General features: G+C 35.2%; 2 protein-coding genes across 2 annotated transcripts; one reads left to right on the top strand and one right to left on the bottom strand.

Moving 5' to 3' along the window:
- The first annotated feature begins 2,626 nt into the window (after positions 1-2,626).
- LOC133862486 (uncharacterized protein At2g23090-like) lies at positions 2,627-4,931 on the top strand. Its single transcript, XM_062298325.1, has 3 exons — positions 2,627-2,787; positions 3,112-3,152; positions 4,537-4,931. Exons 1-3 carry the CDS (start codon positions 2,715-2,717, stop codon positions 4,654-4,656), a joined length of 234 nt encoding a protein of 77 aa, XP_062154309.1. The 5' UTR covers positions 2,627-2,714; the 3' UTR covers positions 4,657-4,931.
- A 170-nt stretch (positions 4,932-5,101) lies between these two features.
- On the bottom strand, positions 5,102-10,093 carry LOC133862485 (casein kinase II subunit alpha-2). Its single transcript, XM_062298324.1, has 10 exons — positions 9,763-10,093; positions 8,927-9,056; positions 8,392-8,586; positions 7,331-7,488; positions 6,644-6,734; positions 6,446-6,511; positions 6,121-6,203; positions 5,826-5,889; positions 5,663-5,731; positions 5,102-5,375 (listed from the first exon to the last, which is right to left on the bottom strand). The coding sequence occupies exons 1-10, from the start codon at positions 10,059-10,061 to the stop codon at positions 5,316-5,318; spliced, it is 1,215 nt and encodes a 404-aa protein (XP_062154308.1). The 5' UTR covers positions 10,062-10,093; the 3' UTR covers positions 5,102-5,315.
- Positions 10,094-12,653: the final 2,560 nt, after the last annotated feature.

The raw sequence follows: 12,653 nt of genomic DNA, 5'->3' as shown, positions 1-12,653 counted from the left end.
ATCCATTCCCCGAACCAAACGAGGCCTAAGAATATAAGTACGCGGAAACTGTGCATCCTAAGACATGGGCCCATTGATCATTGGCACGGATACCTACTGCCTAGAACCCAAGGCACTAGTGAAAATAGTTAAAGGTGTACACTGAGTCCAAAGGATCCAAACACTGAGTACGTAACCATTACAGAGAACACAAAGAATATACATAAAACAAATAGCTCATAAATACAAAAGTTGTAAAACAAACAACATAGCACAGCACCAGTCGATTGGGAGTCACCGAGGCATGAAGGCCACTCGCCAGCCCTGGACGACCTCTCTCCTTCCAAGGACGCCACAGACTACCACCATCCACCAACAACATAAGCGGGGGAAGGATAGGGGAAGGAACGTGGCTTCCACACGTTGACAAGTGAGTTCTTGCTGGCACGTGCAATTTACGCTCTGTTGAGGGGAGGTCCAGGTGGATTGCGGTTGGTGTCGACGAAGGCGGAAGACAGCGGGAAGCACGATGGATCATAAATCTAACTTTAAAAAACTCGACCCGAGTTCCTAACCAAACGCAGCTGAGGACACGATGGATGAAGGAGTTGGCCACAGTGGACTATGATATTGGTAGAGAAAGCAAAAATAAGGCCTCCATTGAGGCAGGTATGGCTATGGTAAACTCTAGCAAGATAAGGACCTCAAAAGAGGTGGTAGCTAAGGAAGAGAGAAGGACGAGAGAAGAAGAGGCAGAAGAGGTTTAGAGGGAGGCAAGGTTTGGAAGAAACGAGGTTTGAGGTTCTTTGGAGATCTCAAGCGCTGTTATCGAGCGAGATTAATTAGTATATTGGTGGGACGTTTAGATAATGGTAATTTTGTAAATTTTATGAAATTTTTAAAAGGAGTAATGTTATTTAGTAAATTATTATACGATTAACATATAATTTAATGGTGTGATAGTGAAAGTCGACTATTGAATTAGTACTTGTATAAAATGAAAAATTAAAGGCTGATTTTTACTGTTACGTTATTCCAGATGTATGACGATCGTACATCATTACTCTTTCTAAAAGATTTCATTGTTTTGTTGTACTCAAATGAAGAGAATCCAAATGCACAAGGAAACGTGAATTCTCAAGCAAGTGCTTTTTGCTGGGAATGTGGATTCCCTAATGAAGATGTGAGAATCCACATTTTCTTGGCCATGAGAATGTTTTCTTTCTTTCAAGTGACAAGAATGCCTACGTTCTATATATTTTGATTAATAGGTCGCTTAAACTTTTTGGCTTTAAATTTATGCTATTATTTGTTATTATTATTATTATTATTATTTCTGAAAATTGTTATGGTTATACAATAAATGTTGTTAAACTATGTGGTAATTTTGTTATGATTATTTTTAATGCTACGTTCTTGGTTTGAATGTGGTCATTTTTAAAATTTGTATACAAAAGCAAATAACTATTTTATTCCACAAAAAACGAAAATGAATGCAAAATATGTACATAAAAGTGACGAACTATTTTATTCTTCAAAAAATTGAAATAAACATGTTTTATTTGATTATAGATAAAATGTAAATCAAATAAATCAAATAGTATAGACAATTTATGTATTGGGAAATTAAAGAAAAACAATGATTTATATATAGTTTTATGCCATGTAATTTGTTGTTTAATTTTTAAATAATTTTGTATCAAACAGCCTTATGCATTTTAAGAGGAAGAATGCTAGACATCCAAACACTTTTTTCCAGAATTTGATTCCAACCTGATGTGTCACAATTCTATGAGATCTATCATTTTAAAAAGTGTGCCACAATCTCATAGAATTGTGATACATCATGTTGGAACCAAATTTTGAAAGAAAATATTAGAATGTTTGGCATTTATCTTTCAAGAGATAAACATAAGGATATTCCGAGAATAACAAATATTTCATATAAGATGCATACGAGTAAACCAAACACGTGAATTTTATATTCCCATAAATTATATCAGATTTTGAGTCATTTTCAAACGTGGAAATAGTCACATTCTTAGGATTCAGATTTGCAGTCATAATATTCTTAAAAATGTGGATGCTAGAGAAATGTTAAATTCCTAGAACCAGACCCCACATAAAGATCATTGGAACTTAGTCGTTTCCTGTAAAGGAATGGGTAGGGTCCTTAGCTGTTTTAGAATTATTATTTATAATTAAACAAATTTTATTTTGTTATTTTAATATATAATTTAAGAGTAATATTACTCTTTACATTAATATATTACATATATTTTATATTAACTAACGTTACTAGTTTTAAGTGATTACATAGAAGCTCCTTAAAACGTAACACACTTATAAAATGAATATAAAAAATAGCATTAATCATAATTTAATTACATACAAATAGCTAAAAATTAAACAACAAAGTAAAAAATTTAAAAGATTTTTAATCTTATAATTTTATAGGAATGATTTACTCGAGGATGATACATACCAGGGGTGGATCCACCGAGCTTCTTATCAGATTAGCCATTGGCCCTCTAGTAAAAGCTTAAAAATCAGACAATTATGCAATTCTATTCGCCGGTGACTTTCTTTATGGGTGAGTCAGGTGACCGAATCATTTTCTCTCTACCTATATAAAGCCGTTCCACATCAAATCTCTACCTCTACTGCTCTCAAATCCGAGACTCCTCGCGAAATTAGGGTTTTCAGGTTCGCTCATATCTTTCCATTTTCCAGTCATGGGAGGAGGCAACGGGCAAAAGGCGAAGATGGCCCGTGAGAAGAACTTGGAGAAGGCAAAAGGCGCCAAGGGTAAAATTCTAATCCTCTGTTCCTCGCAATTGATTTTTTCTTTTTTCTTTTCCTTTGTGTTCTATTGGGCTGCTGAGAATATGACAGAAAATACAAGAAATTACACTCTTTAATTCTTAAATTCTAACTTTCCGAGGCTTAATTGAGGTGGATTTTACTGGGTATCCAAGATAACATGGAAAATAAGACAAGAACCTTTTTTTTTTTTTCAAAATTTATATATTTAAGATTAAAAAAAAGCTGTTTGGGTTTTCCATTATTACATGTCAAAGATCTACATGTTTTTGGTGTTCTTTATTTGGATGATTTGATTGATTTTCTCAGGAAGCCAGCTAGAATCAAACAAGAAGGCAATGTCAATCCAGGTATTCTTCTAGAGTATGTTGTGCCTCTGATATATCTAATTTTTGAGTTGTTAATTATGTTTGAGGATGGTTTGGTTGATTCTTTGTCTTTAATTATGGAAATTTAGGGTTGTTGAAATATTAGGATAGTTCCGAGAGAGATTAATAGTATGGTATTATTTGGGTTGAAGTGCATGTACCGGTCCAATCTCCATCAAACCATCGTGAGTCTGGTAGCTTGATTTTAGGAAGAGATGGGTCAAGGTTGTTGCAAATAGGAGGAATTTCATTCCACTGCTAATGATAGTTACTAATGTTACAATTTTTACTGCCTGTTGACCAATTTGCACTATCCTTCACAACATTTAGTAAATAGTAGATCATTTGTTTCTTACATACTAATTAATATATATCAGAAGTATGGTTGGTGGTGGGCTTGCCAGTTGGATCGCAGTGTCTAATAAAACAGAAGACCCAATCTTGGAATATATATTCAAGGCCAGAATAATATGTTCTTCTGGGAATATGGTTTTTAGTCTTAGTGTGTATCTTCGCAATAAGACGCAAGAGAGGAGATAAATTATTATCTTGCTTTGAACTTCAATTTTTACAATTATAGTTGATTACCCATTCCAGTTGTAGTTATGATTGATCCTTTTGAAGAAAGCAGACATTAACTTACAACTAATTCAGTGGGCATGATTGAATCCACGAAAGGCATGGCTGCAAAATCCTTTTTTTTTTTTTGGCATCAAGCTTCAAAAGTATTTTGGAGAGTACAATTCAAGTCTCATTAAGTTCTTTGGATTCTTTTTTTTTTTTAAACAAAAAATAAATAAATAAAAATCCCCTACTAAATCAATAATTATATTTGGAAAAAATGTTTCCTGGACTGTAAATTTGGCCCAGGATTTTTGCCTGTAAAAAGATTCCTCTTCTCTACTGAGGTCACCATAAGCTTTAGCTGCTTTGGCTTCCTCTGATCAAAGAGAGGCATCAGTTGCATCAGTAGGATACAACTGAACAAGCTTCTGAATGGAATAATCTTGACAGTTGACACTTTAGAGGATAAATCAAAGTAGTAATCCTTATTAAGTATTTGGAGTTCCTGTTGGAGCTTCCTAAGCTTAACACAGAGTTGGAATAAGGTGTTGAATAGTTGATGATCTAGTGATTACACCTGGTTACATGTGTTATGATGCTATTTCGGTTAGTGAGTTAATATCGGTGCTAGTGTTTAGGGCAGATAAGGTATACCATAAGTTATTCTCGGTATTGGACCAATTATGCGTAATTCAATTGTAGATCAAGACAATGGACTATTGGTGCAACTATATCTTGGCTTTTTGAACTTCGGTCTAATTGTTGGTTAGTGAATATTGTTTTTGGTGAATTTTGTATGCAGTGCAAGGTGTGCATGCAGACATTTATGTGCACCACGACAGAGGTGAAGTGCAGGGAACATGCAGAAGCAAAGCACCCTAAATCTGATGTTACTGTTTGCTTCCCTCATCTCAAAAACTGAATGAATTTATGGGAAAGAACAATGTGGAGACAGGTTGATAATATCATAATCTCATATGTTAAGCTTTCTGCTATGATTCCAACAGTCCTACGTCATGGTTACTTTATGCATTGTTGTAGAATTTGTGCTTGAGAGAGGGTAAAGGGGGATTGCGTGAAGTCCCTTTGTTAAAGTGAAATGTGTTTTATTATAATGAATATCAAGCTACTGATCATGGAAGCTTGTTTATTTACAATGAATATCAATGTCATGGATCGCTAACCGTTCATCTTTTACTGTGCTTTCTTAACCAATCCCAGTGCAGGCAAATAATAGTCAGCTTATCCAATTATATGATAATTAAAAAAATAAATTGATTATTCCAAATGATGGGCTCTAATTTGTTTTAAACAACATGGCTAGCATTGCGAGTTAACAGTACTCACTAATTAGGGGACTGCATGCGTGGCATTGAAGTGCTTCAACATAAACAATTGAAAACAGAGTTTCATTCAAACAAAACAAGAGACTTAGAGATGACTTGGTGAGAACCCATACACGCAACCTTGACTGCCTACAGCAAGCAAGAGGCAGCCAAAAACAGTTTTAGGGTTTATAATACACATTCCAAATAACAGAGGCTCTGGTTTGTTTGTGTACATGGACATCAAATGATCAACCTATTGTGTCCGCATCCTGCTAGTTTCTGCTGCCCTCACCTGCGAGAAATATGGATGCGCCTGCAGTACGAAAAAGAGCATGGCAACATGTTAGTAGAAGAGGAAGAACAGAAACCTCCCGCAAAAATATCCTATTTCTACCCTTGAAAAAGGCGGGAAGGGGGGGTGTGTTGCGAGCTATTTTGATTTAATAATCAAACCCATAGAAAGTATCGAGTAATGTAATCAAGTAATCTCAAGGAATTTAAAAAAAAAAAAAAAAAAATGAGAGTAAACATCACCAAAGCCATTTTTGGGTTAACTATACGACAAAGAAACAAGTAGAGAATCAGCTCAAACAGGATTACCATGGCTTCTCTTGCAGTTAGCCTGTCCTGATGATCATACCGTAGGAGCTTATCAAGAAAATCGATGGCCTACATCCAGATACGTTTGACAAATCAACCACTTAACGAAGCACTGATGATAAGCTAAAATTTAATACATCAGAAAAGAGCAGAAAAAAATGACCTCTGGAGAAACCAGATGCTGATTATCTGCATTAATAAATTTGGACCAGGGCTTCCTGCTGTGCCTGCAGAAGAAGGTACCAACATATTAACACATGGCAAGCATAACTAGTTTGAGGCTGCATGTAATGATAATTGAATGGAGGTTCTTCAATCATTTTTGCTAAGCAGCGGTTCTGAGGCAAAGTTGAAACCACTGCATTGCGATATTAGGTATTCTTGCAGGAGACAGTGTGATGAAATCAGGCTTTTAAGCAATACCAGCGAATTGAGTCCATAAAGGTGAAAAAACATACCTCCCAACAAGCGCATCAAGTTGAGGATCAAGCTCTAAATGATACTTATTCAGATATGCATTTAACTCATCAGTCCCAAGTACCTGGAAAGCATGCCACTAACACTCAATATGGAGATTCTTCTGGGGGAAAAAAGTATTGTACAATAAAATTTGTTTTCTAATGGAGAGAGAAAAAAAATCTTAGGCAATGACCCAAGACATAATAAGATTATAAACATCCAATGAAAATATAGTGAACAGTAGTAATAAAAAAATCCTCTTAAAACACATTTTGTCGACTCTGATATAATTTAAGATTTCTGCAAAATCAGAATAAGCACTACCTTGGCAATTTTGACAAGCTGATCGTGATTGTCATGACCATAAAAGAATGGCTCCTTGCGGAAAATCTACATAAGCAGCAAGTGCAATGAGCAAGCAAACTATCTAATCAATTTATAGCACATTCACAAGCACCTAGAGAATGAGATGCGGTCTAAATTACATTTTACATGACTTAACACCACAAGACTAATTCTTACCATTCCAGCGAACATGCATCCAAGGCTCCACATGTCTAAAGAATAGTCATAGTCTTGTAAATCAACAAGAAGTTCGGGCCCCTTAAAGTATCTGAAAAACAAGGAAAGAAAAACACAATCTTTTCAGAAAGTTGAATTTCCATATTTGAAAGAAAACAGCTTAAAATGCCATATACCATCAAATATTTATTTTAAGAATGTAAACCACCCTCTGATCTTTAGATGCGAACACAGAGTCACACACTAATGCAAGAATAAATGTAGGTTATGGAGAGCCAAAAACTCATACAATTATTTTTGTCGTGTCTGTGTAAGTATGCTTTATAAAAAAGATGTTTGTGCATGAACTTCTACGTAACATCTATAGTTCTGTTCATATTATAACATACTAGATATTCTATGAAACTGAAGTATATATGCCTTACATCATATAACAAAGTTCAGAATTACTTTAAAGTGCATTCTACACATAATACATTCTCCACACGTTCATACCACAGTCTTGGACATGTTCATGAATACCCAACCAGGGGTTGGACATATGTGAACACCATATCCTGTTGACAAATGTCTTACAAAAAAAAAAAATTACTAATAAAAACTTATCATAAATATCACTAGATGTACTCTTTTGAGAAGTGTGTTTCAATTTATAAGGCTTAGGCCCATGCGTCTTTGGAACATTACCTCGAAGCCACACGGACATTATATTCCTTGCCAGGGTGGTAAAACTCAGCGAGACCCCAATCTATCAAGCGAAGTTTCCGCAACTCATGGTCTATCATAACATTGTGAGGCTTGACATCCCTGTGCATTATTCCTTGCGAATGGCAGTAATCTAATGCCTGCAATATAAAGTTTACAGAACTAGCGTGTTATGAAAAAAGTGCATTTACAACACCGTGAAAATATTCAGAATCCTCTAGTGTGCTACCCATATAGTAGTTATCTCCCTACCACAAATGCAAATGATGATCCATACCAAAACAATCTTACATATATACAAAATCAAAAGGTCAATACTTGAGGCATACAAACTCAAGAAGTGTTCAATCAATAACTAGTGCCAAAAATCTACATTTTGCAATTTATTTATTAGTATTATTTTAATTAAGAACCTCAGTACCCTGTCACAACTAGGGAAAAAGCATATTTGAAACATATCATAGATATCGAAGGGTACAGTAGCAATTCCCCCTAAGGAGGGCTTTGACATTCATTTGCAAAATTGTCAAAAGGAGTTGTGTCAAATGATATGGACTGCATAATTATAGAACCACCTAACCAAGAAGAAACAAAGGAAAAGAAAAACTTCATAGCACATCAACCATCCTCTAGAGATCAGGAAAATTTCTAGGCACTTATGATATAAGATCTGCACCCATGTTCTTTCTATCCAAACAATTACTAAATATGGGAAATTTATATCACCATAATCCATGCCAATCACATTATCCGAAGAGACATCAAATTCCTATTTTCACAAAGTAAGAAGCAGATATAGAAGAAGTAGGAAAAAGCAAGTTTGAACAATGTCTTTAAGGATGGCACATCTCCCATTTTTTAGTTATATTTTTATTTTTTAATTTTTTAACCCCTCCAGCTCTTATTAACATTCTTTTGTTACCCATAAAACACATTGCAGAACATCAAGCAAGCAATAGATTCATAAATGAGCATAATTGTGTTGAAGGGAGAAAGAAGAAACAACTAACATGCAATCTTTAATAGATAAATGCATAAATTACCTTGAGAAGTTCATATATGTAGTAGCGTATGTCATAATCAGTCAATGTGGGGTACAGAACCTTGAAATCTGTACTGTTCACATACTCAAATATCAAGCTAGGAGTTTTTGAGTGCTGATCTCTGACAATATCAAGAAGCTTGACAACATTTGGGCCCCCACAAAGGTTCTGGAGTATTTTTATCTCTCTCTTTATCTGCAAAAAGATCAATAAAAAGCTCATGCTGAATCTTTAGTTGCTCTCCGACTAAATATACAGAAAAAGACCACATGAATGGAAAACACGACCAAGCAACAGAACAGAATATCTAAAGTTACCACATGATAGATGATGCTCTACAGGGGTTTTTCTCACGCATTTGTTACAAAACTAAATTAATTAGCACAATAATATTATTCCCTCTCTCATTGGAAACATTGGATTATTATAAATCCAACACCGTAGACACTCAATCTTGTAAAAGTAGCATTCTAGAAAGCAACCACCTTTGCTCAATTGCTAGCTGGCCTCAAGGATAGAGTAAATAAAAATTCACCTTCTTTTTCTTAACAGGCTTGAGGATCTTGATTATGCAACGCTCGTTACTATTCACATTTATGCCCTCGAAAACCTCACTGTACTTTCCCCTTCCAACCTTCCGTACAACCTCATAATCATCTTGATCACTGAAAAGAACACAGAGATAAAACTTCTTAAAGGTTCAGACAAATCACTAACATAACCACAAAAAAAAAGAAAAATATAAAAGATGTACAATTACAATGAAAAACATTGATCTCTCCCCTCTCAAACCCAGCAACACTACCATAACCTGCATATACCAACTCTAATCCTACAAATAGAACAACTATACTTTTAAAAAATTCAAGTGTCGTTTTCTTCTATGTTTTCTAATTATCAAAACAAAAAATAACTAGCTGTATCCATTCCCTCCATATTCAATGTGATCATAGCTCAGATTTTCTCAATTTATATCATACAGAGCATGAGATCTAATCAAGCCATGCTAACGATCACAAACGCAGCACAACCTCACACTTCCAGACGCTATATAAACGAAGAAAAAAATAATGAACCAAAAACCTTACCCTCTGTTTGGTAGCTAAGAAAACTTAACAAAAATATTGGATCTTTACCACATGATAAAAAATTAGAAGATAAACGGTACTAAGCCATAGAGCCTAAAATTCAAAACCTTAATCTTTTTTGTTATTCCGATTCAAAAAATTTTCATTTTTCACATACCAAACAAGATCACCATAGGATACATAATCCCCAATCTACAGTGAAAAAAAAGGAGGATAAATATAATAAAAAAAAGGGGGAGGGGGGGGGGGGGAGGTTTAAGATTAGGGTTTCAAAAATTTTTACCCCCACTGAACGGTGAGAGACTCGTAATCCCAGTACTCCTTGGGCCGTACGACATTGATGTCCGCGTAAACACGGGCTTTCGACATGGCTCGCCGGCGATTCGAATCCGAGATCTCAACCAGGTTGGTCGTATCGACCTTATTGTTGCTGTTTATGGTGGTGGACTCGTTGAGAGGGTTAGGAAGGGAGGGGGTGCGCAGGATAGGGGGGTGCGCAACCGGCGCACGCAAGGCGATCAGGGCGCACACTAGCAGTAGGCGGAGGGGGAGGACTAGTGCAGGTTTGTGCGCATCGCTCATGTGCCGCACCACGCGCCCATTGCTACAACGTCGCGCAACAAAAGGAAGATTTAAAAAAAAAAAATTAAAAGGTTGTCTGAGCGTGAGTGGCTGGGTAGATATCGAGAGGAGAAATAATTCCTACACTCATTTTTTATAATAGTCCTACAAAAAATTGATGTAGCTGGTAATATTTTATTATTTTTTTGTTTTCTTTTCTTTTTTTTTTTGTAAAAAAATAATAAAATATTATCAGCCACATCAACTTGTTGTGGGACTGTTGTGAAAAATTAGTGTATGTATCATTTCTCTATCGAGAGATAGGGACTATAGTGTGCGGTGCTTGGTCCTATAGTAGGTGGAGAATCTGATGGCGTGGCAAGTGGTCATTGGCAGAAGAGCAGCTTAGACTGAGATTCCACAGATTTGAGTGGTTGACTTTGACTTGTGAAATAAGTTATTTTTTTTAAAAAAAAAAATTCATATTTGAGAAAATAATGTGCAATAATCTTATGAGATAGTAGCACATTTTTTAAAATAATAAATTATATATATGACACATCATTATTTGAAGAGAAAATTTGTGAGAAATTTTTTGAAAAATAATAGCATTTTTTGACTTTGAATATTCTGTCGACTATATCTTCGTTGGGTTCTTCAAAAACAAAAATGTTTAGATAATTTTCTTTCTGAGTAAATATTAATTTACAATATATGTACTTCGTTGGGTTCTTCAAAAACAAAAATGTTTAGATAATTTTCTTTCTGAGTAAATATTAATTTACAATATATGTATATATATATATATATATATATATATATATATATATATATATATATATATATATTGGAAAAGGATGACGTCACTATCGGATAAAACAGGGAGTTTTTTGTCTGAGAAGGGGACCTGATTAATTAACGTCTGGTATTGAATTTGTTCGTGTCTGTTCAGGTTGAAATATCATTATAATCCATATATGATGGGCTATGATAAATGTTTTTTTTTTTTCAAAAAAAAAAACACAAAAAAAAATAAAAATAAAAATAAGGGAAAATTACAGTTTAGCCCCCCAAATTACCACTCGTTTTGTGGATAGCCTCCTAAACTGCCAATGACTCCGAAAATAGCCACTCCGTTAGCTATTCCCGTCAAAATAGATGGAAAACACATCACGTGCACGGCACGTGATATTTTAGGACTCAAACCACCGAAAATGCCCCTGTCCTCAGAGTTTGAATCCAAACTTAAATTGCCCGACATTTCTTGTTTACTTTCTTACCCGGTATACCTTCCACGCAGGTCACGGTCGAAAGCCAGGGAGAGATTCGACGTCGCACTGTCGGAGAGGAAAAAAAAAAATCGGCGTCGCCAACCCAAAACGTTTTATGCCTAGCCATCAACAGCTCCAGAGTCGAGGACCCGAAGTCATTCGGCCATTTTTCCACTTTGAAAATTTTCCCAACACCTAGCTGCATTGACACCAGCGCCGCCGTTGTAAGTTGCCGTCTCTTGTCCTATTGTAGCTTTATACCAGTTTTTTCATACATTAATGTGGTTTTTGTTTTTAGGGTTTTTAACACATTTATGGTCTGTTAGGGGATAGCAAAATGACTTTTAAGAGTTGAGTTTTGATTTTTAAAGAATGGTTGACTGGTCGGGCATGTTATGGTATTGAAATTTATGGTTGTTGATGGGCGGTAATCTATGGTTGATTTTTGCTTGTTGGATTGATTGTCATAGGCTCCAGGCTGTTATTGTTGATGGGTGGTAATCTATTTCAAATAATTTTGTTTTTTATTTTTGATCCATTTGTACAAATCAGGTCTTATTGTTACTGGTTAATTTCCAAGTTTGACAGTGAGTACATGTATTCTCAATTGTCAATTTTGTTAGAGCATTACAATCCACAACTAATTATCATGAATTATGTTAAGGAAATCTCTGTCACATATGTTTCACATTGGATCAATTGGTGTGGTCATCAAGGTTTCTTGGAATCACTTTGGTCGTTGTTTTCAAAAACATTGAAGATAGATAATTATGATTAGATCAAAATATATAATTATGTTATGAGATGCTTGCTTGTTTGACATGCTTGGTTGGTTGGATGATTAGTTATGAGGTACAAAATGTTATGTGATTGATTGGATAAGGTACAAAATGAGATTTTTGCTTTTGTTGGTTGGTTGGTTGGATGATATGTTATAAAGTACAAAATGTCTTTTGCGTAGGCACAACTAAATGTCGACAAATAGTGATGTGGCAACTGTACGTCCGTTATGTTATTGTGGAGTACTTGCACGTGTAAGGTACGCTTGGACTACGTCATAGCACTAGGAAGTGGTATGGGTGTGAAAACTACAAGGCAATTTTTGAAATTAAGATTGTATTATACTTTGTTCGTTTGTCATATGCTCAATCATTTTTGCCTTTCTTTTTTCATGTAGAGAGATGGTGATTGTGATTTTTTCGCATGGGCTAATAACGAGATGTCGCCATACGAGGTGAAAGCAATTGAACATTTCAAACGCATGGAGGATAGACACCAAGCAGATATTGATAGACTTGAGCAGTTGATTGAAATAAAATGTAATGATCAATATGTTAGACTT

This window comes from Alnus glutinosa, chromosome 3 (genome assembly GCF_958979055.1).
Source record: "Alnus glutinosa chromosome 3, dhAlnGlut1.1, whole genome shotgun sequence".
Classification (NCBI taxonomy): Eukaryota; Viridiplantae; Streptophyta; class Magnoliopsida; order Fagales; family Betulaceae; genus Alnus; species Alnus glutinosa.
The sequence above is the reverse complement of the archived record's forward strand: the minus strand, read 5'-3'. Positions and strand labels throughout refer to the sequence as shown.